The 26863-nt window shown below is 43.1% G+C and overlaps 1 protein-coding gene across 1 annotated transcript in view; it reads left to right on the forward strand.

Moving 5' to 3' along the window:
* Positions 1-26863, forward strand: part of LOC122815830 (kielin cysteine rich BMP regulator) — a 2917372-nt gene that overhangs the window by 2130397 nt on the left and 760112 nt on the right. The window contains exon 36 of the mRNA XM_044088633.1: positions 24638-24811. Coding sequence (XP_043944568.1) covers positions 24638-24811 — 174 coding nt within the window. The remainder of the gene's footprint in view (positions 1-24637; positions 24812-26863) is intronic.

Here is a 26863-nt window from a genome sequence, read left to right on the forward strand (position 1 = left end):
TGGAGAGTGGAGAGAGTATAGCTATGGGGCGGTAATTGGTTAATTCTGTGGAGGGGCCACCTTTGTGGAGGGGAATTATATGTGATACTTTCCACAGTGTGGGAACGTAATTTTCTGACAGAGATCTGTTAATCAAGATGGATACTGGGTAGCCCAGAGCATCAGCTGTGATTTGTAGGTATTCACTTGGGAGGTTGTCTGCTGCTAATTTGGTGGGCTTAAGTTTAGTTAAGAGTTTTTTTTTATGCTGGAGGTAGGTACAGTTGTAAAAGAGAAGGCAGTGGGGAGATTACTAGTTGAAGGTGTGGGTTGGAGGGGAGGGGGGTTGTGTTGTTTAGCTAGTGATAGTATGGTTTGTGTGAAGTGTGTGTTGAATGAGGTAGCAATATTTTCAGAGGAGTGAGGGATGTTAGGAGGAGGTGTACTGACTTTACCTTGGTGGAGGATGGAGTTTATGGAGGACCAGAATTGTTTGGGGCTGTGTTGGGAGGAGTCTAGGGCAGACTGGTAGTATTGGAATTTGTCCTGTTTTATTAGCTTTTTGACCCTATTGCGTAGTTCCAGGAATTTCTGTCTAGTTGAGGGGGTTTTGTTTTGTGCCTGTGCTCCCAGGCTTTATCCCTGTTTTTCATTTCTGACTTAGTGGTTTTCTGTAGCCATGGGGAGGGTTGTGCTTTGGTTCTGGAAAGTCTTATGGGGGCATGGTAATTAAGGATGCTCAGGAAGGTAGTATTAAAAAATTCAACTGCGTCATCAAGACTGAGGTACTTTAGAGGATGCCAGTTACATTCTTTGATAGATGAGATGAATGAGAGTGGGTTAAAGTTTAGTTTTTTATGCATTTGACGTTAGACGACAGGTTTAGCTTGGTATAGGTATTTTTTGAGTAAGAATGTTGGGGAGCGATCACTGAGGCTATCTGATAAGCAGCCTGTTATGTATGACTGGGGGCTCTTACTGACTAGTATCCAATCCAGGGTAGTGTGCTTGCTGGAGTTTTTATTTATCCTGGTTGGCAACTGGACTAGTTGGGTGAAGCCATGAAGGTTTACATGCTGGGTTGGATGGTTGCCAGAACAGGATTGCCAGTCAATATTGAACTCACCTAAAATTATAGTTTCTTGGGGGAGATGGTGGGTAGACCAGCTGAGGAGGTTTTCTAGTGGAGGGATGTTTTGGCCAGGTGGGAAGTAACATCCAATTATGTTGATGGTTTTGTTTTGGTTTATTTTGAGGTTGGTATATATTATTTATAGAACTCAGCAAACCACAGAATAACCTTTGTTCTGAGGAAGTCTCTGTAGTGGAGAAGAAAGCGCTTAACTGATTGTGAATAAAGTTGGTGTCCTTTGGAGTGCTCACATTCTTCTGGTTATTCTATATATTATTTTTTCATTGCCTATTTGTGGAGATGATGATTTTAAGATCTGGATGTTTATATACTGTTTAAATATTATAGCTACACCACCTCCTGTCTTGTTTAGCCGGTCTACACTTAGTATGCCGTAACTGGTAGGGAGTATTTGCTCACTAGTAATGTGAGGTTTTAGCCAGGTTTCTGTCAGAATGACTATATCTGGAGAGTACAAGTCTATGGTGGCATGGAGTTCATGGACATACTTCTAATATTTAGTAGAAGGAAGTCACTTGGCTTTCTATTGGCTGTGATATGGGAGACATTGTGGTTTCTAGTCTGATTATGAGGATTGGGGTTGGAAATGGTAGGGCCAGGGCTGGGGTGGATGTCTCCACTTAGGGCTAGTTTTGATATGCATGAGATTATTAGTTTTCTAAGTTTTTGAATGTGTTTGTTTATTAGAGAAACTTTATGATTTTGCTCTGTGGGTAATAGGTATGGTGGAAGGGTTACTATGTTAAGTTGTAGGGATGCTTAATGTTTGAATAATATAGTTGGTAGAATATGTGGGGAGTGCATAGGGATGGTTCTTGAGTTGGTGGGAAGGGAGCTGAGTGAGGGTGAGACATGAGTGGTGGTGTGAGTAGTAGTACAGTGGTAGTGGTTGAGTGGGGGAATGATGGAGCTTTGGTAGGCTGTAAGATATGCAAGGAGAGTGCATGCAGTGAGCATAGGTAAGGTATGCTTGTACATGTTAGTTGAGGAAGTGTGATAGTAGTGAGAAGATGGAGGAGGTACTGTTGGGTTAGCGCTGTGGTTGGCTATTGGAAAGATGGGAGGGGTTTGTGAGTGTAATAAAGGGAGGACTACTGGGGGCAGGAGGGAATAGGGGGCAGGGTGGGGAGTGAAGCGGATAGAGACCCTGTTAGTAGCTCTTATGAGGGGGCTGGAAACAATCAGGTAGCAGAGTAAACTGATAAATGAACATATGATAGTGACAAAGGGTGGTTGTAGTTTTAAAAATGGTGCCTGCCACAGGTAATATTTATTAACTTTGGGATTGGCTTAAGGTAATAAACAGGGAAGGGGGAGGGGGAGAACAATTGTGTGAGCAGGCAGTTCTTTTGTACTGCTGCTAATGAGCCAAAGCAAAGACAAGTTTGTGTTTAAGAAACAATCAGAATTGATCAGGGACTGCTCTGAAACTGTAAGTCATTTCTTAATCATTTCTCAGGTGGAAAAACAGGATAACCTTGTATCAGTAGGCTACTGTGGTCTCAGTTTAAATTTACATTTTATAAACTGAGATCAGGGCCATAACCAGACATGCTCTTTACATTATTGTGCTCATGTAAGAGATTTAGTAAATTTTATTAAGCATCTGTCAGAAACTTTGTGAATTCTTTGATGGGGTGGGTTGTAATTTTCTCTACATTCTAATTCAGTATAATGAAAAACTCATGGATGATGATGATTCTGAGAAAGTAATCACTGACCTAAATGATAAAATATGCAATGATGCTTCTTTTCTTCCAACACCTAACCTGTTTGTCAAACACATATAACAATATCAGACAGTCTTTATGTCCTTATGTGATGATGTGAGGTATTGCAGCTATGCCAGGACTCAAAGAAGTAGGGCAGTGGATGTGTAACATATGTCAACACAGCTAGCTGGAATTTTGTGAAGAATGATATGTCATTTTTATATCATACTAATTTGTAGATGGTTGTGTTGAAAAATGTATTTGTAAAGCTGCTTGTGTTAAAAATGTACCAACAGTATGCCCTTTTGGACAGAAAAAGAAATATACATGTATTATTGTAACTGTTTGAATGTATATGTTTTAAAAGAGGATACTGGAAGAAAAGAGGTAATCTTCATCCGCCAGTGGCATGATGCATTTTCTTTGAATGTGGGTTTCAATGCTCTTTCAATTAATGCGAGTTTCAAGGACAGAGAAGTTTTAATAATAAGTCTATTTTCATTGTGAGACTGTATTGCTTTGTTTTGCATGTGTCTATTTGTGTTTGTGCTATAAAATGTAAAATAAAAGTTTTAAATGAAATCCAAATAATCATTGTAGAAGTAAAACAGTATGCACATTACAGAGTTTATGGTAAATGGGGTGAAAAGTAGCCAAGTAATGGGACATTAGAATGGCTGCAGGGTGGAAGGTAGTGTATGGGGAGCCCCATTCAACCATGATTTTGTGAGAGGGAAGGGCAGCAAACTCAAAGACAGCCCTAGTGGGCACAAACTCTAGCTATGCCACTGATCAGTTGGCCATGGAGAATGACTTTTGGAGGTCCTAGCAAACTGTAATATTCTATCTGAAGTTAATCTTCTTCCTATTCATCACAGATGGGTTCAGTTCCAAGCCCTCAGAACTGAGTCGGCCTTATACCAAGCTTGCGTGCACCAAAAAACTCTCAAGCTAAGTTGCTACCCACAATGCCCTTTGCTGAGTTACCTCAGATCACATTTGCCGCGTAGCCATATAGCAGCGTTTCACCGAGCTCTCCAGCTAAGTGTTTTTTTTCAGATATATTTACTGGTTTGAAAATGTTTTTTTCTCCTTTTATAACTTGTTCTTGTTGTTCTATACTGCTTCAGCTCTACCCACAGGTATTTTTCTCTTACCATTGTTGGTAATTTCCTGGTATTTCTAACTTTCTACCTTTACGGTACCTTGTTACCATTGTTGATATTTGCTTTCTCTCTCCATTTCCTCTCTTTCATCTCTCTTTCCCTTGTGTGCGAGATTGTGTTCTGGGATGTCTGAAAAGAAGGGAACTATGGGGTTTAAACACTGCTCTTCTTGCAGTGGTAAACTGCCGAATAGTGACCTGCATGAAGAATGTGTATACTGTTTGGAGGTTCTGCATTTGTCGGCGAAACCCCCGTGTGATATTTGTGCTAGTTTCAGTCAGCAGATATTGAATGAACATCATAACAAACTTATTTTAAAGGGCCTGCTTACTTCACCATTTTTAGAGGCCATTTCTGTGACAGAGGTCTCATCCCCTCCTTCTTTGGACAAGAAACATCCTTGATCGAATCTCTCTTCACTGGCCGATGACAGAGGTAAAGGTCACAAGCACAAGGCCCATAAGTCCTCATCTGAACACCATTCTGCCTCCTTAGTGTCGACTACCACATCGGCTCCTAGCTTGGCTCCAATGAAGTTTACCGAGGTAGCCTCATCGATGCCCACTCTGGCACTGACAATTACAGCACCGTCTAAGGCCTTGGTACTGACCAGTGTATCGACTTCTTTATCGGCACCAACTTTGCCCATTTCAACTCTGATATTGGTTCCGACAACTACCTTGGAACCGTGCTTGTCATCCACTCCTATAATGACTTCTGCTCCGAGCCCATTCACAGCTCCAACCATACCTTTATTACCTGTTGCAAAATTGGAATCATCAGTGCTGTTCTGCGACACAGCATGGACCCAATACTCATCAAATGTGAACCCGTTTGCCGGACAAGCCTGCAGGCCCTTTTTGGACCGGCCTGACTCCCCCCTCAGGGGCATCGGTGAGATCCACCAGGAGCCTTTCTGAATTGGATGTGGTGCACTTTTTTGATATGCTGCTGACTGCTATGGGAATACCAAATCCTCTTATACCCTATCCCACTCCTGGCTTTCGGTCTATTTCTCCAGCAACCCCTACTTACTCTCCTCCCTTGGAGCCCTCGGTTCCAAGGCTCATCTGTCCAACTTTCACTAGAAGAATTCCTTCTTCAGCACTGACAACAACTCTGTCTGAGGCTCTGAGATCCCTTTGGGTGTCAGTTCCGCTGGAACCCACCCTTCCTCAATCTCATGCTTGGGGGGTGGAGCCCCTGGTTCCGGTGTCGGTTCCGACAGTTGTGTCGACCCCGACTTCAGATAAGAGAGTGACTATTGCTCTGAGCTTGACTGAGGCTCTATCCCTGGGGGTGGACCATCTGGAGCAGGGTGTGACCCTGGTACTGATTTTGTCTTCTTCGGTTTTGGGCTCCCATTCCTCTTCGAGTGGGCCCGCTTTCCGGGTGATGGAGAGGGTGCTTGCTGCTAGCAATCATCCACAATTGGTTATTTCCCCAGTTCCCTCTGAGGTGTAGCTGTCAAAGGCCACCCCCTAGGACTCTGAGAGCGCAAAGCCCAGGAGACCCCTGTCCAGGGCATTTCACTTTCCGAGTCTTCTTCGGATGTTGCCACCGAAGAACCCCCTCGGAAACGGGTGTGTAAGAGGAAACACATGGACTCCCTGGAGGAGTCCCTCACAGAGGATATGGACTAAAATGATGGAGAAGGGTCCCCACGGTCACCCCATGATGATTTCTCCTTCAGGGACATCATGGAAATCTGAAACAGAGGGGTGACTGGAAGTCCTCAACACCTTCCTCAGAGGAATCCATATTCCTGCAGGCCTTTCACTTTTGGCCCTCTACTTCTTGGGTGACCCCCCCTGCCAATGAGTTGGTTAAACTCATCACGCAATAAGCTTGGAAGAACCCCGACTCTGTTGCAGCCATCCCCAGGAGATCAGACAAAGTACTCTCCCCTCCAGAGGATCAACCCCCCATTAGTCCAGTGGCTTGCCAGTGGTCGCTATGGTGCTGGCGGCTACCAGGAAAAAGGACCTTGCAGAAGAGAGTCTTGCTGTTCACCTGCCCAACAGAGAGTCCCTGGCAGTGGACAGGTTAGGGAAGCACGTCTTTGTGTCAGTGGCCTTCGTGGTTAGGTCTCTAAACTTTCTGGCATATTTTACGAAGCTCCAGAGAGATCTTATCTCCAAATTCTCCGGAACCCTTGTGGGTCAAATATCGGATTGAGCACAAGATAAAGTTGCTTCCCAACTTGCCACCCTAGAATCCATATCTAATTCATCCATGAGGTTGCTGTCACACGCAACTGAAGGAGCAGCTAGAGCTGTGGGTGCAAGAGTAGTCATGAGACGTCACACCTGGGTGCACATCTGTGACCTCATGGACTCCTTCAAGTCTTCCTTTCTAAATGCCCTTATCGAGCCTTCAGCTCTGTTTGGTGCTAAGGTCAAGGATACACTATCCAGGTGAAAGCAAGATGGGAAGACCTTGTTTTCCATTGGCCTATACTTTTCCAAACCTCAGCATTTCTTCTCCAGGAATCAGAGGAGCAGAAAGATGTGGCACAAGAAGTCTTAAGGTCCTTCCCAAGACGCACATGGTGAGGACTCCCCCAGAGGCAGAGGGGGATACAATAATTGAAGACATCCCTTTCGGGGCAGAGGGTGTCCCCAGAACCAGGGCTCCAAAGATTCATTTTCAGGTAGACCATATCAGCGCTCCTGAGGCGCTGCCCGATTGCTTTCCTATGGAAGCAGTCGGGGAGCATTTCTCTCTGCACCAAGCTGCCTGGCTATCCATTACGAACGATCAGCGGGTGCAGAGAATCATTACCAGAGGCTACCATATTCCACTAATATCCTATCCAAGACCTCCGAAATCCCTTCCTGATGTTCCACCCACTCAAAGGGAGGATGCAGCTTCCGAAATACGAAAGCTACTTCTAAAATGAGCCATCCAATAAGTCCCCTCAGATCAGTGTGGATCAGGGTACTACTCAAGATTCTTTTTAGTGCCAAAGAAAACAGGGGACTGGAGGCCCATTCTGGAACTCAATCAACTAAACAAATCAGTAGTTCAGACCAAGTTCCGCATGGTCAGGATTCAGTCCATCCTCCCCTTTCTGTGGGAGGATAGATTGAATCGTGACCATGCAGATTGAATCGTGACCATGCGGAACTTGGTCTGAACTACTGATTTGTTTAGTTGACTGAGTTCCACCTCAGTCAACTAAACAAATCAGTAGTTCAGACCAAGTTCCACATGGTCACGATTTAGTCCATCCTCCCCTTTTTGTGGGAGGATAGATTGAATCATGACCATGCGGAACTTGGTCTGAACTACTGATTTGTTTAGTTGACTGAGGTCTACCTCAGTCAACTAAACAAATCAGTAGTTCAGACGAAGTTCCGCATGGTCACGATTCGATCCATCCTTTCCTTTCTGCGGGAGGGTGTGTGGATGTGCTCATTAGATCACCAGGATGTGTATTACCATATCAAGATGGACAAGTGCTCCAGGAGCCTCCTTCACTTCCAGTTGGGAGCCAATCACTATCAATTCAGAGCCCTGCCTTTCGGTCTCTCGACGGCCCCCAGAGTGTTCATGAAATCTCTTGCAGTGGTAACAGCTCATCTGAGACTTCAGGGATTACAGGTGTTTCCATATCTAGATGATTGGCTCCTCTCCACCCCCACCAAGTGTCTTCTGGTCAGAGCCCTCCGCTACACATTGGCTCTGGCAGAGTCATTAGGCATCACCATACACTGGGAGAAATCAAACCTTCTACCTTCACTACAACTGGAATTCATAGGGGCAGTATTCAACACGCAGTCAAGCCTAATCTCACTTCCTCTCCACAGGCTTCAGAAACTCAGGGCACAAGTTCAGGTGATACTCTGTCAAAGCAAGGTGTTTGCAAGGGAGATTCTACAAGCCTTGGGATCTATGGCTGCAGCCATCCCCATAGTCCCCTTTGCCAGACTACACAAGAGATTACTACAATGGCTCCTTCAGACCCAGTGGATACCCAGCCTCCAACCCCTGAGCTCAAAGATTCTCATCACCAACATTTGCAGACAAGATCTCCTCTGGTGTATGAGTACAGACGAAAATCTTTGGTATCGTCCCTTCCAGGTTCTACAACCCAGTGCCATGGTGACCATGGATGCTTCCCTGATGGGGTGGGGGGCCTCTTCCAGGGAAAGTCAGTCCAAGACATGTGGTCAGACGTAGAGGACAATTTGCATATCAATGTCCTGGAGTTGAGTGGTGCTATTGGCGTTGCAAGCTTTTCATCTGCTTCTTCCATCCAGAGTGATTGCTGTCCAGTGGTCTGGTACATAAACAAACAGGAAGGGACCAAGTCTTATTCCCTTTGTCATGAAGCCATGAGAATTTGGCAGTGGGCAATAGCTTCCAACCACTTCCTGATCGCAACACATATTCCAGGGAGTTCCAACATTATTGCGGACAGACTGAGCAGATGCATCCTTCATCCTCACGAGTGGTCCCTCAACCCGAGTGTGGCGACGAAAATTTTCAACCTCTGAGGCCAGCCATGTTGCAACCTTTTTGCCTCCCCCTCAAATACAAAATGCAGCAGCTACTTTGCCCTCTTTCCCCCTCTCGGGGAGTCACCGAGAGACACTCTAGTCCACAATTGGCCCACGGGTCTTCTTTATGATTAACCTCCGATTCCTCTGAATCCACTTGTTCTACGGAAGGCTATTTGGTTGCGAAGCAAAGTGATCCTCATCGCTCCATTCTGACCTTGTCAAGTGTGGTTTCCCTTCCTTAGACCTCATCTGTTACAACCTCCTTGGATCCTAGACACTTGTCAGGACCTAGTTTCTCACCAACAAGGGCTGACTCCCCCGAATCTGCCCACTCTCAAGCTGACAGCTTGGTTTCTCCACTTCCGTTAGTTGCCAGGCAGGAAACTCTCTCCTCACCTGTCTGGGATATTATTTTAGCTTCTCATAAACCATCCACCAGAAAACTTTACAGGGATAAATGGAAAAGATTCTCTATTTGGTCATGTGATCAGTAGCTGGACCCATTCTCAGCCCCCGCAGCACTATTCTTCATTATTTTGCTGAGCTGTTCGACAAAGGAGCCTCAGCGTCTATCATTCGAGTTCATCTAGCAGCTATTTCCAACTTCCATAACGGGTCTGAAGGAGTACCATTTATCCCCTCTCATCTTTGCAAGACCTCCCTCAAGGGTATTTTTCACGGCAGGCTTCCCATCAGACAGTCGGTGGAGGCATGGAATTTGTCCTGGGTTCTGCAGGTTCGCTTCCTGCCACTGTTTGAGCCAGCTTCCACCTGTGATCTAAAATTCTTATCATGGAAGTCCTTACTCTTGGTAGCTATAACTTCAGCAAGATGAATTTCTGAATTACAAGCATTATGCATCAAGAGCCCTTATCTGTTTTTTCATAAGGACAGAGTATCACTTTGAACCCATCCTTTCTCCCCAAAGTGGTTTCTGACTTTTCGATTAACCAGTCCATTGAACTCCTTGTGTTTTTCCCAAATTACTCTAACAAGGGAGAATACTGCCTACATTCCCTGAATGTTCATAGATAATTGTGCTTTTATCTGGCCAGAAATAAATCATTTCATAAGTCAGACCAGCTTTTGGTTTCCTTTGTGGGCCCTAGAATTTGAGGTGCAATATCAAAGGTTACTTTGTCTAAATGGCTCAGGGATTGCATTGCCTTCACATGTTCACTTACGGCGGGATCTAAGCCTGGCCAAATCAAAGCTCACTCAACTAGGGCTATTGCAGCATCTGTTGCCTTCCACTCTAGGGCCTCCATGTATGACATTGGTGCAGCTGCCATTTGGGCTAAGCCCCATACTTTTATCAAGCATTACAAATTGGATCTGATCTCCAGGGGAAGAGCGGCTTTGGTTCAATGGTTCTCAGGAATGTTTTTCCATAAGTGCCACCCAGGTTCTCCAGGTAGCTGGGGATTCGGTCCCATCAATGATGAATAGGAAGAAGATTAACAACTTCAGATAAAGAAGTTATGTCTTACCATAACATTCCATCTGAGTTGTTGATCTTCTTCCAGTCATCACACCCTCCCATCAACCCCTTCCTAAGGTTCCTGGCGGATCGTCTGGGTCTTTGTGGTGTATTAGAGGTTCTGCGCAGAGATGGCCTCTGACTTATTCTTTCTCTATATGTTGCATGCAGACTCGATCTGAGCAAAGGGCATTGTGGGTAGCAGCTTAGCTTAAGAGTTTTTTGGTACACACAAGCTTGGTATAAGGCCCACTCAGTTCTGAGGGCTCAGAACTGAACCCATCAGTGATGACTGGAAGAAGATCAACAACTCAGATGGAATGTTATGGTAAGACATGACTTCTTTTTAGCTAAGATTAGAATATTGCCTATCATTAAATACCCTACTTTTACCACAAAAACTCACATACTGCAAGTCACCAAAAACAAAATCCTAAAGTTCATCATCATCATCTTCTCCCTTCCCAATGAACATCATTGCTACACATTTCAAAAAAATGGTTACCATTTATTAAAGGGTCTGGGCTCTTCGGCCATATTTTGGTTGTCTGTTCTTCCATTTGTTTTTGAAAGTTAGTATCTCACAATTCCATTGGCCTGGGTGGGGTTACATAATTATGTATGGACATCTTATGTTAATCAGCATACAGATTTGTACCTATTTTTCATGGGCCTTTGTCCAGATTTCTGATGTTTCCAGGTTGAGAGGTATGTTCTACACTCAGAGGGATGACTGGATTATCCAACATATGTGGTTTGTACACCTACAGTCATGCAAGATATTCACATGTAGAGACAACTCACACCACTCTTTCAATTATTTTTAACCCACATGTATGCCTTTCAACAGAATGATGTAATGCCTTCCAATATGCTCTTTCTCACAATTGTAGTAAAACTTCCCTGTGGTGAGTGCAGTCAAATTAATATTCTGGAAGGGATGCACTTAGATGGGTAGGTGTTTAAACCCAGCAATTATGGAGTAGTATTACTCCATGTGACCTTAGTGCTAGGGATGAATGATGTTGGCTACAGTTATGATATGTTGAATAACAGTGGGAAAGGCACCCCCATTAGTTTCAGTCCCTTTTATATCAAACTACTTTACATCACAGTGATGATGTCATGCATTCAAATTCATTCTATCTCACACTCGTGGAAAAACTTTGCCTGAGGCGTGTGCAGTTAATACACAAATACAGTAAACTTAAGCAAAGGAAAATGTAATCTGAATGGTGTAACATAAAACAGTGCCACATCCACCATTGCAGCAATATTGCCTTATCGCTTTTAGATCTAACAAAGGCATTTCATCACATTGATGAGTTCATGCCATTTAGTTAGGTGTTCTGAGAGCTTTGTGGTGAGATATATCCAATGGCACATGCAGCTAATACTAGCTTCTACAGCATGTATAACTAGATAGGCACTGGTTCAAATTTGGCAATGTACATGTGTGAAACCATATTGATGGATAAGATTGGCTTACCCAACAAACAGTGATATGGCTTACTCATACTTGTGTGAACAGTAGCATGGCTAAATCTTTTTCATTCCTCAGAAGAATTTTTAGTGGGTATATGACCATCAAAAACCTTTATTTCACAACTTGAAGTGTGTCCTTTCAATCACCTGTACATTACAATCTCCTGTGGTAGAAGTAATTAATACAGACCTCTGTAGATTGTTTGGAATGATAGGCAAAATCTGGTATGTTTGTCTGTCAGACAATTTTGACAGACAGGAGTGGTTTAGAACAAAGAATTGTGACATGGCACAGTAAAAGGGGCCACATTTTTGAGGGCTCTGACTCCATGTATGGCAGCCATAACCATTCCAAAACAATACTGATGAAATCCCTTTAAGTGTGTTCTTCATGACATATAGGTTTGCTTTTTGTATGTGGCACCAATGGCTGATACATATCTCTCTGAGGTCTGACCTCAGACATGTGTTTGAGTCTGGCAAGGTGTAACTGTTGAGTATGTCAGAAAATGCTTTACAGGCATTATTTAGTTCACCAAAAATAATGTTCTGTGTTCCATGACTTAATGGAAACATTTAAGTACACCTTTTATTGTTTTGTTCACTGCATAGGGTTTTAAAGGCAATAATTGCGTCTTCATTAGTTCTTGATGCTTGCTACACTACAAAGTTGTCACAAAGTGTGAGTGAACCTGTGTTGTGATACTTTCTTGTGGTTTTGTGATGGGTAGTTGGTGTTATTGCAGTTATTGCTGTACTTACCTATGCGCATGCCTAGTATAATTATGTATTAGTTGCACTTACGTTAGCAAACAGACTAGCAATTGATAAATGTTATGAGACATTTCTTGCTATTTCTCTGCTTTGTCAAAACTTAACATAATTAGCTTTTAGAAGCTTGGCTTTGCCAACATCTTTGCAATGGTTAGAGACCTGTGTGCAGAGGATAAAAACAGTTGCAGCAGGAAGGACACATATAATATGATTGATCACACTCACAAAATGCATTATAGTCAAATAATTTTAAAATGATAGATGATAAATTTACACTGTAGCTGATGTCATTATATGTTACTACTGGCAATATCCCCTAATGTATTTGCTTTCCTTGACAGCTGATGTTCTTCATGTTTCACATGTTCTTCATCTCACATTGCTGCAGTCCTTACATATGGGTAGTCCGCTGTCCTCGGTCGGCCCGAATACCAAAGTATTAGGCTGACGTCGGTCAAGGTGCTTAAAACTGACATCAGGACGTCAGGGTACAAAAGCGCTTGACCGACGTCATATCCTCAGTCTTTTTTGCCGCATGGTCCGATGCAGAAGCAGCGTTGCAAGTGCCGTTCGGCGTTCTGAAATTTTTCGAGTTCGGAGTTTCAGACCGAATCCAAGTTGGCTAAGTACCCCGTTGGGGAATATTTTGTTTTTTTCTTGCCTCAGTGTATTACCGGATGTCAGAAAAAGTGAATAATTGTATTTCTTGTGGGAAACAGATACCGCATAGGGATTATCATTCTTTGTGCATTCCTTGTTTGGGGCCTGAGCACGACATAGTCGGGTGTCGCTTTTGTGCTAGGTTCAATAAGCGCACTGTTAAGCGAAGGTTAGATTGTGCTAGGCTGGTCTTCGGTAAGCGGTGCAATTATAATATGCCGTCGGATTCTCCGGCGCCCGCTTCCACGAAGAAGCGCAAAGACAAAACAGTTAAACCCAGGCAAGATGAGTCATCCGTTCCAGACGCCGGTTTTTTAGAGGCTTCAGTGGAACCGGTGGTTCCGATGGAGGCTTCTCCGGAGTCTCAGGGGGAGACTTTGATTTTGCAGGATGTGGCCTCTCAAGAGGCAGGTCAGGCTGAAGGGGCTTCTCAGGTTACTATACTCCCCTCCCTTCCCAGGGTGGTTAGGCCCTCTCCTTCTGTTTCCAAGGCTTCTTCCAGAGGCAGGCCAGGTTTAGCTTCTGTTGGTGTCACTCCTAGTTCAGCAGGGTCTGTGCCTAAGAAGCACATGTTTAAAATGGCAGAAGATTTGATTACTCTGATTAGAGGTTCTTTGCCCCCCCCCCGATAAGAGGCCTAGGGTGGAGCCAGAGTTGGAAAGTTTTGAACAGACTTCAGATGTTTCAGAGTCTTCGGCTGAAGACTTGCAGGAGTACTCTCCTTATTCTGATTCTGATGCAGAAGATTCCACTCCTTCTGCTTCTCCTCCAGAGGATTTTTCTTTTTCAGAGACACTTCATTCTATGAGGGAACATTTTAAGTGGGAAGGTCCGGACTTCTCTGATTCACGGAAAAGGCTTAGGGAATTTTTGTTTTTACCTCAGCACAGGCCCTTAGCTATACCCCCTGCTCTGGATGTTGTGCAAGATGTGTTTTCAGAGGCTTCACTTAATCCTGATTCTCTGCCTCCTGCGCCTGTTAAACCGGATGGGTATTACAGGGTGCCTGAGGCTCATAAATATCTCTATAAGAGTCCTAGGGCGGACCCAGAAACTATTAGTCAGGGACCTAAGGGTGTCAGGGCCTCTGTTGTAAAAAATCCGGTTCCTCTAGATAAAGAGGCCAGAGCTTTGGATAGATGGGGAAAGAAGGTCTATACATCTTCTACCTTAGCAATGAGGGCTTTGAATTGCCAGTTTCATATGTTGAAATATCAACATTTTCTTCTTTCTCAATTGAAATCTAAGGTGGATGCTCTGGCAGAAGGCATTGACTGTAAAGAATTACAAGATTTGGTGCATGTCTCTGAACAGGTGGGTAAGCATTCTTTACAATGTGGTTTTGATGCTGTGCAGGCCTGTTCTAGGGTGGCTGCCACTGGTTCAGTTCTTCGCAGGCACGCCTGGCTGAAGGATCAGAATTTATCTGACCATGTTAAGACAAGGATTTTGGATGCTCCTTTGCAGTCTGAAGTGTTGTTTGGTCCACCTGTGGAGTCAGTCTTGAAGAAAATGGAAGACAAGGCTAAGTCTATGCAGACTGTTAAAGATTTTTTGCAAGTTCAGCCTCCAAAGTTTAGTATGAATTGGCCTGCTAAGGGGTGGACGTATCCTTCTTATGGTTCTCAGTCTAGGGGTAGATCTAGACGTGGTAGGGGCAGAGCTCAGAGTTCCTTCAGACCTAGAACAGGGAGTTCACCTGCACAATCTTCGAGTGAGGGCAGGGGCCAGTCCTTTCGTAAACAGGCCCAATGACCTACTTTTTCAGCTGCCAGATCCTTCTTGCCTGGCAGCACCTTTGGGAGGACGGTTGGCACTCTTCAAGGAAAATTGGATTTTAATTACCCAGGACAAATGGGTATTGGATATCATACACCAAGGTTACAAGTTTTATTTCCATACCTTGCCTCCTTTCAAGGGCATGCCAGACGTTCCTCCTCAGCAAAGACTAGAGGCTCACAAACAAATTTCTCTACTACTTCAAATAGGAGCTATACAACCGGTCCCTCTGCCAGAAGTGGGCCTAGGATTTTATTCTCGCCTGTTTCTAGTACCAAAGAAAGGGAACACGTGGAAACCAATTTTGGATTTATCTATCCTCAACACATATCTGGACATTCCCAAGTTCAAAATGTTGATGTTACAACAGCTTTTACCTCTGCTGGGCAAAGATCACTGGATGGTGACTCTGGATCTCAAGGAGGCTTACCTTCATATTCCTATCAGGCCCAGTTGCAGGAAGTATCTGCGTTTTCGGGCTGGGACTTTTCATTATCAGTTCTCTGCATTGCCCTTTGGCTTATCTACTGCGCCCAGAGTGTTCACGAAGGTTCTGGCTCCAGTGGTAGCTTTCTTCAGGCTAAGAGGAATACAAATCTATCCTTATTTGGACGATTGCCTGATTCTGGCTCAAGGAAAGGACGAACTTCTTCATCATTTACAGTATGTTAAGATGCCTAGGGTATTCTGTGAACGAAATAAAGTCCAGTCTAGTACCCTCTCAGGACATGTGCTTTCTGGGTGTGAGACTGAATACAGCATCTCAGATGGCCTTTTTGACCCCGGACAAACAAAAGAATCTTTCTCTTTATTTCCATCAATTGTCTCGTCAGTCCAGGCTGACTGCAAGGACAGTCCTTCAAGCCTTGGGGTTCATGGCATCTTGTATTCTGGTACTTCCCAATGCCAAACTGCATATGAGGAAGCTACAATGGTATCTCAAAAATGTATGGACGCAACACTGCCAAGATATGGACACTGTCATTCAGATGATACCTTGCATTCAAAAGTAATTTTTGTGGTGGGCTCAGGAATGTCACCTAAACAAGGGACTCTCTGTGGCCCGATCAGAGGCGAGTCAGATTCTAACGACAGATGCCTCAGACAAAGCTTGGGGAGCTCATCTAAATGGAAAATGGGTACAAGACACGTGGCCTGCCAGACTGCAACATTTACATATCAACTTGAAGGAGATGTTAGCAGTCCAATTTGCATTGATAGCTTTCAAGGATTTACTTCTTCCAGGGCAGGTGTTGATTCAAACAGACAACACAACTGTCATGTGGTACATCAACAAGCAAGGGGGGACACATTCATACCCTCTATGCAGACAAGCAATGATTTTGTGGGAGACTGCTCTCAGTTTACAGCTAAATCTTCAGGCAAGGTTTCTGCCAGGAGCACAGAACTCCTTAGCAGATGTGTTGAGCAGACAAATTATGGATCCCCACGAGTGGAAATTGGATCCTCATGTATTTCAAGAATTGACAGTGTTATGGGGAACTCCAGGCATAGATCTGTTCGCTTCTCCACTAAATTACCAGTTGCCAAAGTTTTGCACAAAAAGGTTTCATCCCACAGCTTGGAAAGTGGATGCTGTCTCATTCAATTGGAGCAATCTTCACGTGTATGCCTTTCCACCACTGCCTCTCCTCCCAAAGGTACTCCTGAAGGTCAGACAGGACAAGCCAACCATGATTTTAATAGCTCCGGATTGGCCTCGACAGCACTGGTACCCATTACTGAGAAGTCTGCACGGGAGCCTCCATGGCCTTTGCCTTCGATTCCACACCTGCTGTCTCAGGAGAACAGTCATTTACTCAATGTCAAACTTCACTCTCTGCATCTAACAGCCTGGCATATTCTGTTTTAAACCCTGGAGGGTCTCAGCTTCCACAACAAGTTTTAAATGTTATTTTGGAGGCCAGAAGGCCTAGTACAAGGAAAGTTTACGCAGATAAATGGAGGAGATTTTTAATTTGGAGTACAGCTAAGGATTTTGATGTTTCTAAACCTAATTTAAGTGTTGCTCTACAATACCTTACTGAGTTATTGGACAAAGGTTTGTCCTTCTCCTCTATAAAGGTTCATGCTGCAGCAATTTCTGCTCACTATGACTGTGACCCACCATTATTTTCTCATCCTTTGTTTAAGCAATTCCTTAGAGGGGCAAAGAATATAAGAACCCCACGTAGGGCTCCTACTCCTGCTTGGGATCTCAATTTTGTGTTGGAGAAACTCACTCTACAACCTTTTGAGCCTGCAGCTACTGCCGAGTTGAAATATTTATCATGGAAGACTGCTTTTTTGTTGGCCATTACCTCTGCGAGAAGGGTTTCTGAATTACAGGCCCTTATGGCAGTTGAGCCTTTCTTAATTTTCCACAAGGATAGGGTGTCTTTGCGTACTAACCCTTCCTCTATGCCTAAAGAGGTTTCTAGTGTGTCTTTAAACCAAACTATTCATTTGCCTACTTTTTATGCAAACCCCCAAAATAAAGGGGAGAAGATTTTGCACACTTTGGATATACACAGACAGTTGCGATATTATTTGAGCAGAACTAAAGGGTTCAGGCAGTCTCAGCAGTTGTTTGTTTCATTTGCTTTGGGTTCTCAGGGCAAACCTGTTTCAAAACAAACTATTTCTAAGTGGATTGGTTTTTGTATTGCTTTCTGTTATTCCCATCATGGTAAGGAGATTCCAGCTGGGATTAGGCCTCATTCCACTAGGGCTACTGCCACTTCTACAGCTTTTTAAGGGGTGGCTACTAAAGATATTTTGGAGGCAGCTACTTGGAGTTCAGTGCATACTTTCTCTAAGCATTACCACCTTCCACTTTATTCTAAATCTAGGGCTGGATTTGCCACTGCAATTTTACAGGGCATTTTGGCAGCTCCTAATGCTTTATAGTTTTGCCATCCTCCCTTACCTCTGCTTTGGGATTCTACCCATATGTAAGGACTGCAGCAATGTGAGATGAAGAACATAGTACAGTTTTGTACCTACCATAAATGTAGATGTTCGAAGATCCACATTGCTGCAGTCCAATTTACCCTCCCTCCTTCCCCTCTGTACTTAGAGGTGGTTGTGTGGTTTGGGTTGTAAATTTTGTAAATGTGGTTAGTGCAGGGGTGGTTGGTGTTTCTTTGCTGTTTTTTGGCTTTGGCCTTTCTTTTTAGGACCTTCTGACATCTGGGGCAAGAAAAGACTGAGGATATGACGTCGGTCATGCGCTTTTGTACCCTGACGTCCTGATGTCAGTTTTAAGCGCCTTGACCGACGTCAGCCTAATACTTTGGTATTCGGGCCGACCGAGGACAGCGGACTACCCATATGTAAGGACTGCAGCAATGTGGATCTTCGAATATCTACATTTATGGTAGGTACAAAACTGTACTTTTTTCAGTCATTACATTTGGGGTTATTTGCTTGCAGTAGTCTTCATTCAGCCTGATTAACAAAGTATTGGGTCCTGCATCAGTTGCTGTCCTTTCTTCCATGACATCAGGTCATCAGGGGTATAAAACATGTAGCCGACGGCATTACATCAGTCTTTCTTGCTGTGCAGTGCCTGAAGCAGAAGCAGTTCGCAAGTGCCAGTCAGCCAACTCCTGAAATTTTTGTTTTTGAGTTTCAGAACCAAAGTCTTCAACTAAAGCTAAGTACCCCATTGGGGAAACTTTTTCTTGCTCCTTATTGATGTCAGTAAAAGTTGATAATTGCATTACTTGTGGAAAGCAAATACCTCATAAAGATTTTCATTCGTACTGTATTCCTTGCCTAGGCCCTGACCATGACGTACCTTGCTGTCGGTTTTGTGCTTTATTTAATCAGTGCACTATCCGTCGTCGGTATATTTTTGCCTTTAAATATTTTGGTTCTCGGCTCAATTATCCAGAAATGTCATTGGTTAGCCATTCGACTACCGGGATTCCAAAAAAATGCAAAGATAAAGACAGAGACAGGCTGCCGAGGTCCAAAACTGCGGACGACACTTCTCTTAAGCCAGTCGCCAGTTCGCCGGTACTCAGTGAGGCGCATTCTCAGCCCATCATACCCGCTACTTCTGATCCACAGGCCTCTACTGAGACCCATTCGGAGTCCAGTATGCAGCGAGATGCTTCAACTATGGAACCCATGGATGTCTGTACCTTGGATGGGTCCGGAGCCGCTGTGCAGGCACCAGCTTCTGAGGGTGAATTCAGGCCTACAGACTTGCATATTAAACTGACGCCTCCTTCTTCATTTAGGCCTAAATCTTGAACCATGCCTAAAAATTGATGCCCAGGCGCATGCTCAGGCCTCTATGTCTAAAAATCAAATGGTAAGAATGGCTGAAGATCTTATAACTTTAATCAGGGGAAGCCAACCTCCCCCTTCTAAGAGACCTAGGACTGAAGTTGTTTATGAATCTTCTGACCAGGATTCTGATTTTTCTGATTCTTCTGATGATCTGGATTTGCCCTTATCTACTTATGAGGCTACTGATGCAGAGGACTCTATGCCCTCTGCTTCCCCTCCAGAGGATTTTTCTTTCGGTGAAACCTTACATACTCTAAGGGAGCATTTCCACTGGGAAAGCCAGAATTTTTCTGATTCAAAAAAGAGGCTTAGGGATTTCTTACTCCTGCCTCAGCATAGGCCTTTAGCTTTTCCTCCTATACTAGACCTTATTGATGATGCTTTTTTGGAATCTAATTTGGCCCCTGATTCTTTGCCTCCTGCTCCCAGAAAACCTGACAGATATTACAAGGTTCCTGATTCACACAAGTTTCTATTTAAAAATCATATTGCAGATCCAGAGACTATTTCACAGGGACCCAAGGGCATTAAGGCTTCTACTGCTAAAAATCCTACTCCTTCTGATAGAGACTCCGGGGCGCTGGATAGATGGGGTAAGAAGGTTTACACTTCTGCAACCTTGGCCATCAGGGCTTTAAACTGTCAGTTTCATATGTTAAAGTATCAGCAACATGTTATTGGATTGCTTAAACAGAAAATGATGTTGATTCCTGACTGTGCAGAAAATAAAGAATTACAGGATTTAATGCATTCTGCTGAGCAGGTTGGAAAACATACTTTGCAATGTGAATTTGATTCATTAGAGGCCTCCTGCAGGGCTGCTGTTACTGGGTCTGTGCTCAGAAGGCATGCTTGGCTTAAGGAGCAATCTTTGCCTGATCATGTTAAAGTTAAATTGTTGGATGCTCCCTTAAATCAGGACCACCTGTTTGGCAACAAGAAGGAGAAAGTTCTTAAAAAGATGGAAGATAAAGCTAAATCTATGCAAACTGTTAAAGATTTCTTATAAGTTCAGCTTCCTAGATTTAGTAGGCACTGGCCCTCTAAGAATTGTCCCTTTCCAGCCCCTTCCAGGTCTTCTCAAGCCAAACCCAGGCACAGCAGAAACCCTAGGTTTCAGTCCCAGGGGACACACAAGAATAAGCAGTAGGGGGTTTCCACACCCAAATCAGGGAGTAGTAAGACTCCCCCAATGGAAAACGGTCTCAATGACTTGCTTTTAAAATTTCCAAGCACTTCCCAAATGAATGCTCCTTTAGGCGGAAAGATTGGTCTGTAGGCCAAAAACTGGGAACTCATTACCCAGGACAAATGGGTTTTAAATATAGTGTCCCAAGGATACAGATTTCACTTCCACACCTTACCAACACCAAGCGGGTGGCCAGACCTACCTCAAAATCAGTGGGCAGAGGCCCAAATTCAAGTACTCTCTCTCTCTTAAGCATGGAGGCTATTCAGTTGGTACCAGAAGAGGAAAAGGGACAAGGTTTCTATTCAAGACTTTTTCTGGTACCCAGAAAAGGCAATACATGGCGTCCTATCCTGGACCTTTCTACTCTAAATCCCTTTCTGGTGATTGCAAATTTCAAGATGCTGACTCTTTACCAGCTGCTTCCTATTCTAGGCAAAGATGCATAGTTGGCAACACTAGACTTAAAAGAAGCATACCTGCACACCCCTATCAGGGAGTCTTGCAGAAGATACCTATGCTTCAAAGCAGGCTACATGCACTATCAGTTCTCTGCACTGCCCTTTGGCTTACCTACTGTGCCCAGGGTATTCACAAAGTGCCTAGCTCCAGTCATTGCATTCTGCAGGCAAATAAATATTCAAATATATCCATACCTGGGCGATTGTCTAAATCAGGTCGAAAGCCAGGACATAGTTTTGAATCATCTGGCCTTTGTTCAAAGGGTACTGACTTGTCCGGGGTACACCATAAATGAAAAGAAATCATGCCTGGTACCCTGTCCACAAATTATATTCCTGGGAGCAAGCTTGAATACAACTTCCCAGATGGCTTTCCTCACGCCAGAGAAACGTACTCATTTGAAAACCTACTTCAAACAAGTGGCCACAAAAACCCAGTTATCTGCAAGGTAAATACTTCAAGCCTTGGGGTTCATGGCCTCCTGCATTCTTCTAATTCTATATGCAAGGCTGCATATGAGGAAACTGCAATGGTATTTCAAAAGCCTATGGTGTCAACATTCACAGGATCTAGAAGCTATGATTCCTATCATACCTTGCCTACGTCTAGAGTTCCTTTGGTGGGCAGAGGCCTGCCACCAAAACAAGGGACTACCATTCGCACTATCCCTTGCCACGCAAACTTTAACAACAGATGCATCAGACTATGCACGGGGGGGCTCACCTGGCAGGGGAGTGCATTCAGGGCAAATGGAACCCAAGTCAAATGTACCTACACATAAATCAAAAGGAAATGTTAGCTGTACAGAATGCTCTGACAGCCTTCAAGGACCACATTCTTCCAGGACATCTAATAGCTACCAAGTGAATCTACAAGCTCAATTCCTGCCAGGAAAACTAAATACACTGGCAGATGGACTAAGCAGAAACCTCATGGACCCACACGAGTGGAAACTGGAACCAAGGATTTTCAACATGTTGACAAGCAAATGGGGGAGCCCAGATATAGACTTGTTTGTCTCCCCCCAGAACCATCAATTGGACAAATTTTGCACAAGGATTCCCCACAAACTAGCTTGGAAAGTGGATGTTCTATCCTTCAGCTGAAACAACCTATCAGTTTATGCCTTTCCTATTCTGCCTCTGCTCTCCAAGGTACTTCTAAAGATAAAACAGGACAAGCCAAGGACGATTTTAATTGCACCAGACTGGCCACGCCAACACTGGTAACCCCTCCTGTGCAGTGTGTCATGCTTGGCCCCATGGCATCTGCCTCATACTCCTTCCCTGAAGCCTCAGCAGGAGAACCAGATTCTGCACTCTCAGCTGCAAACCCTGAACCTAGCAGCCTGGCTAATTACCTAATCTCTCCTTTACCACCCCTCAGCAAATCCGTGATGGATATCATTTTAGAGGCTAGGAGGCCTAGTACTAGAAAATCTTATGCTGCAAAATGGAAAAGATTTTGTACCTAGAACCAATCTCAAGGGATGAGCGCAGCAGTGCCCAATTTACCTCAGATTCTACAATATTTGACTGAGATTCTTCATAAGGGCTTGTCCTTTTCCTCCATCAAAATTCATGCCTCAGCCATTTCAGCTCATTATAGCACAGAGCCTTCCCTCTTCTCTCACCCACTGCTCAAGCAGTTCCTCAGAGGGGCCAAAAATTTAAGGCCACCGAGGAGAGCTTCATCTCCAGTCTGGGACCTTAACTTTGTCTTAGAGAAACTTACTCTTCCTCCTTTCGAGCCAGCTGCTACTGCAGATTTAAAATTTCTTTCCTGGAAAACAGCTTTCCTTTTAGCAATCACTTCTGCAAAAAGGGAATCTGAGTTACAGGCACTTATGGCAGTGGAGCCCTTCATCATCTTTCATGCGGACAGGGTGTCCCTCAGAACCAATCCCTCCTTCATGCCCAAGGTGGTATCCAATGTGTCTCTTAATCAGTCCATTCATTTGCCTACCTTCTTTCCTAACCCACAGAACAAAGGGGAATGGATACAGTACTCCGTAGATGTGCATGGACAACTTAGATTCTACTTGGACAGGACTAAACCTCAAAGGAAATCTAAACAACTGCTGGTGGCATTTGCTGCAGGGACAGAGGGGAAAGCTGTTTCAAAGCAAACCATTTCAAAATGGATAGGCCACTGCATACATTTCTGCTACAAGCACCATGGAAACTCTATCCCACAGGGCATAAGACCCCATTCAACCAGGGCTGCATCTACCTCTACAGCCTTTCTCAGGGGCTTCCCTACAAGGGACATCCTAGAAGCTGCTACCTGGAGTTCTGTACATACTTTCACCAAGCATTATCATTTGCCAATTTTCTCTAAATCCAGAGCTGGTTTTGCCACTGCAGTCTTGCAGGGTCTTATAGCTGGTCCAAATTATATTTAAATTCCTCCTCCCAACCGTAGCTTTGGGAATCTACCCAAATGTAATGACTGCAACAGTGAAACATGAAGAACATAGTACAGTTGTGTACACGTACCATAAGTGTAGATGTTTGAGTGTATTCACTGTTGCAGTCCTGGTTACCCTCCCTCCAGCCCCCTTTCTTCTTTTGGCTATACCTCTACTCTCACTTACTGTGCTCAAAAAGCTTTTTGGTGTATTTGTTTTTTTGTTGGAGTTATATCCTTGTATTATAGATTTAATTGCTTCCCATTAGGGGAGCACCTGATATCTAGGGCAAGAAAAACTGACGTAATGGCGTCGCCTGCATGTCTTATACCCCTGACGTCATGGAAGAAGGGACAGCAACCGATGCAGGACCCAAGACTTTGTTAATCAGGCCGACTGAGGGCTACTGCAAGCAGATAACCCCAAATTTAATGACTGCAACAGTGAATACACTCGAACATCTACATTTATGGTAAGTGTACACAACTGTACTTTATCTCACCTGTCCATTTTAACTATCATTTTACATCTATCACATGTGCTTACTTTGTTACAATATAGTTGTTACACTCTCACTTCATTTTTTCAACATTTCCTTATTTTTTATGTAAATGTGTCTCAGAGTGGACAGGCTTACTTCTATATTTATCAGTAATTATAATTAGCAGTGTTTCCACACTATTCTATTTATGTATAACTACATGTTTCTTGTTAGGCTCACCCTGCCTTTTAATTATGTAATTCATGTTGCTCTTGTATTTTATTGTGCCGTCCTTGTGTGCTTGCCTACAGGAGTTAAGCTTATGTACAACTTGTTGCTTATATTTTTTACTCAAGCTTACTTCCACCTCATTGTTGCCACTAACAAGTGTTCTAACAGTGAACAGATGCTGCCTGGCAAGTAGGAATGCTTAGCAGCCTGCATATTCGATGAGGATCACTGCTGGTCTTTTTAAGATGAAAGGATGTTTAGGCTTAGCACATGCACACACTTGTGAATAAATCTCCAGGATAATATCTTGGATTGTAAGACCAAAACATAAAAACAGAGAAAAAATATGAAACAAAATTGAATAAATGACAAGGCAGAAAGCAGCCATAAGCAATATCAATATACTAAAACATTATTTTGTGTGTGTGTGTGTGCTGCTCCACTTTGCTTTTATTTCGTGAGGAAAGAATATGAGTACAGTTCATTTGGAAAAGACATCACATAAACAAATAGATATAGATTTCTTTAAAAATAAAGGAAACCCATATTATGTTTTGTTGGGCCAGTTTAGACTGAAAAAAATCTGTATTGAAAACAATCTGTACATCAAGAAAACTTGATCAACATGACCTGATAAAGACAATTGAAGCAGAATTCCTTTACAGTGATAAACAATAGAGCATAAACATGTTTGCATATATTTCAGTTAGTATGTACCATATAAATATTAATCTGTAGTTGTATTTTCAACTAAGCCTTCTGGCTGAGCTGATTTGCATTTGGCTTTCAGTGTTTTTTGCATCTGTATGTAATTTTAAACAGATCTGTATGTATATCGTATACGTTATTTTTTTTTTTCATTTTAGAGAGGTGAGGTGACTTGTAGTGCTAAGACGTGTAATAAAGTGACCTGCCCACACCCTGCTGTAGACCTATGTACTTGCCCTGTGTGTGATGGCTGTTTCTACAATGGCAGAGAATGCAGCAATGGGGAAAGATTTCCAGACCCTAGCAACAAATGCAACCGATGCACATGTCTGGTGAGTTGTTTATATTTTATAGTTAAAAGAGTTGTTTAGCTTTCCGATTTGAAAGGTATCAGATTTTAAAATATATAACTATTACTTCTGTTCCACCTTTAAAAAAATGTCCATTTCATTAAGTATGTAGATCATGTGATTGCATCAGGTTAACTGATTTGTTGAGTCTGTATACATAGGTACACCTAGGTTTGTGCATTTTATTTTATGATCTAAGGAAGCACCAGTAGGGGCAAAAGATTGCTAACTATATTTTATCTAAGCATATTGTTTTGTTTTATTTGATTTATTCTCATTACATCATGGCCTCAGGTTTCCCTTACCACCATGTTTTTTTTTATTGTCTTGCAATTGTTTCATATGTTTTTTGACAAGTTAATGGATGATTTTCAGAATATACATGACATATTCTACCAAGTTAGTAATCCATTCATGTTCCAGGAGTTGCAGCAATTACTCTTGTGGGCAAAAGCAGCAATAACTCTATTGATGCTCTCTATAACCGATCACAATATGGAAAAGTTATGGCCTTCTGTGCATCAAGAAACAAAGAACATATTTTGGCCTATGACTGTAAAACAGCTGAAGAAAAACAGAATCAATATTTTGTGTTTAGATTTGCTTCAGTTTAGATCTTTTAAAGTTTAGTTAGTCTGTACATATATGTATACCAATAGCTATCTATATATCTACTGTATTTCTCTCTCTCTCTCTCTCTCTCTCTATATATATATATATATATATGTGTGTGTGTCTGTGGGGGGGTATGTATATGGATCCACAATCCTCTGTCAGCTTGCAATTTTGTTGACAGAGTATAATATGGTAGAGTGTGCTTGGTTGGTCAAGCAGATGTGTGGTTGAGTGGATCTGTGATCATGTGTGAAATATTTCAAAAAGTAGAGCACAACTGCGCACGTTAAGTGTATAGACGTTGAGTTTAGCACGGGAAGTGAACATGTGTACAAGTGTTCACAGGTTAAGTCCAGAGTAAGGGCTGAGATAGGTGATAGATTCTGTAATATATGTGTGCAGGTGGGGTGTGTTTGTGAGTATTACTGGCTGTGGTTAGAATAATGGTTAGCTAAGGGCACACATCTAATGTAGTGCATTCAAGTACATTTACAGTATGTGTCTGAGACTGTCTTATGTAGTGGTAGTTTATTGAAAGGGTTTTTGTAATTTAAGATGTTGTATTAGGATTAAGGGAAGGCAAATGGTTAAGGTTAGCAGGTGTTAATCAGGTGGTGCAGTAGAAACCTTCCAATTTAGAATTTCATCAGACAATACACTTACTAAACCTAATAGTCCCCTCCCACTCACTAAACCTAAAATTCCCCTATTACTCCCTAACTGTAAACTCTGTTCCTGCTCCCTGACACTAAAACTACTCCTGCTTCCAAAGCTGAATAACTCTTCCTGATCACTACCTGAAATCAAAATCTACACTTCCACTCCCTCCTACTCCCTCCCTGTGGATGCCACTTACCATTCTCAAACTTAGCTACTGTGTACAGGCAAGATGAATCAGCTCCAGTCTCCCTGCACACCTGCTGCACCTCACTTAACCATGTAGTTGACTTCAAGCACGAGTAGGGCAAGATGCCGAAGTCCCTGGCTTCAGCACAGTGTTTTCCTGGGACTCAGGTGTATGAAGTAGACACTATACCTTTACATATACATAAAATATATATCTATAGGTTTCTAGTTATAGCCATCTCCCCCTCTCTCTCTCTCTATATATATATATATATATATATATATATTTATAGCTATATCTGTCTATACATAGATACACACACACATAGATACACACACACACACACACACACACACACACACACACACACACACACACAATATGTGTGTGTGTGTGTGTGTGTGTGTGTGTGTGTGTGTGTGTGTGTGTGTGTGTGTGCTGTGAGTAGTTTCACAGAATGCTATTTTGCTGAAAGAGAACTCGGTATGACAAATTCACTCAGCAGTCATTTCTCTAAAAAAAATTATTTTAGAGAGTAACAATTCACACTAAATTGTAGAAGTCTGTAGATA

Source organism: Protopterus annectens, chromosome 11.part0 (genome assembly GCF_019279795.1).
Source record: "Protopterus annectens isolate FY-2018-M chromosome 11.part0, PAN1.0, whole genome shotgun sequence".
Classification (NCBI taxonomy): domain Eukaryota; kingdom Metazoa; phylum Chordata; order Ceratodontiformes; family Protopteridae; genus Protopterus; species Protopterus annectens.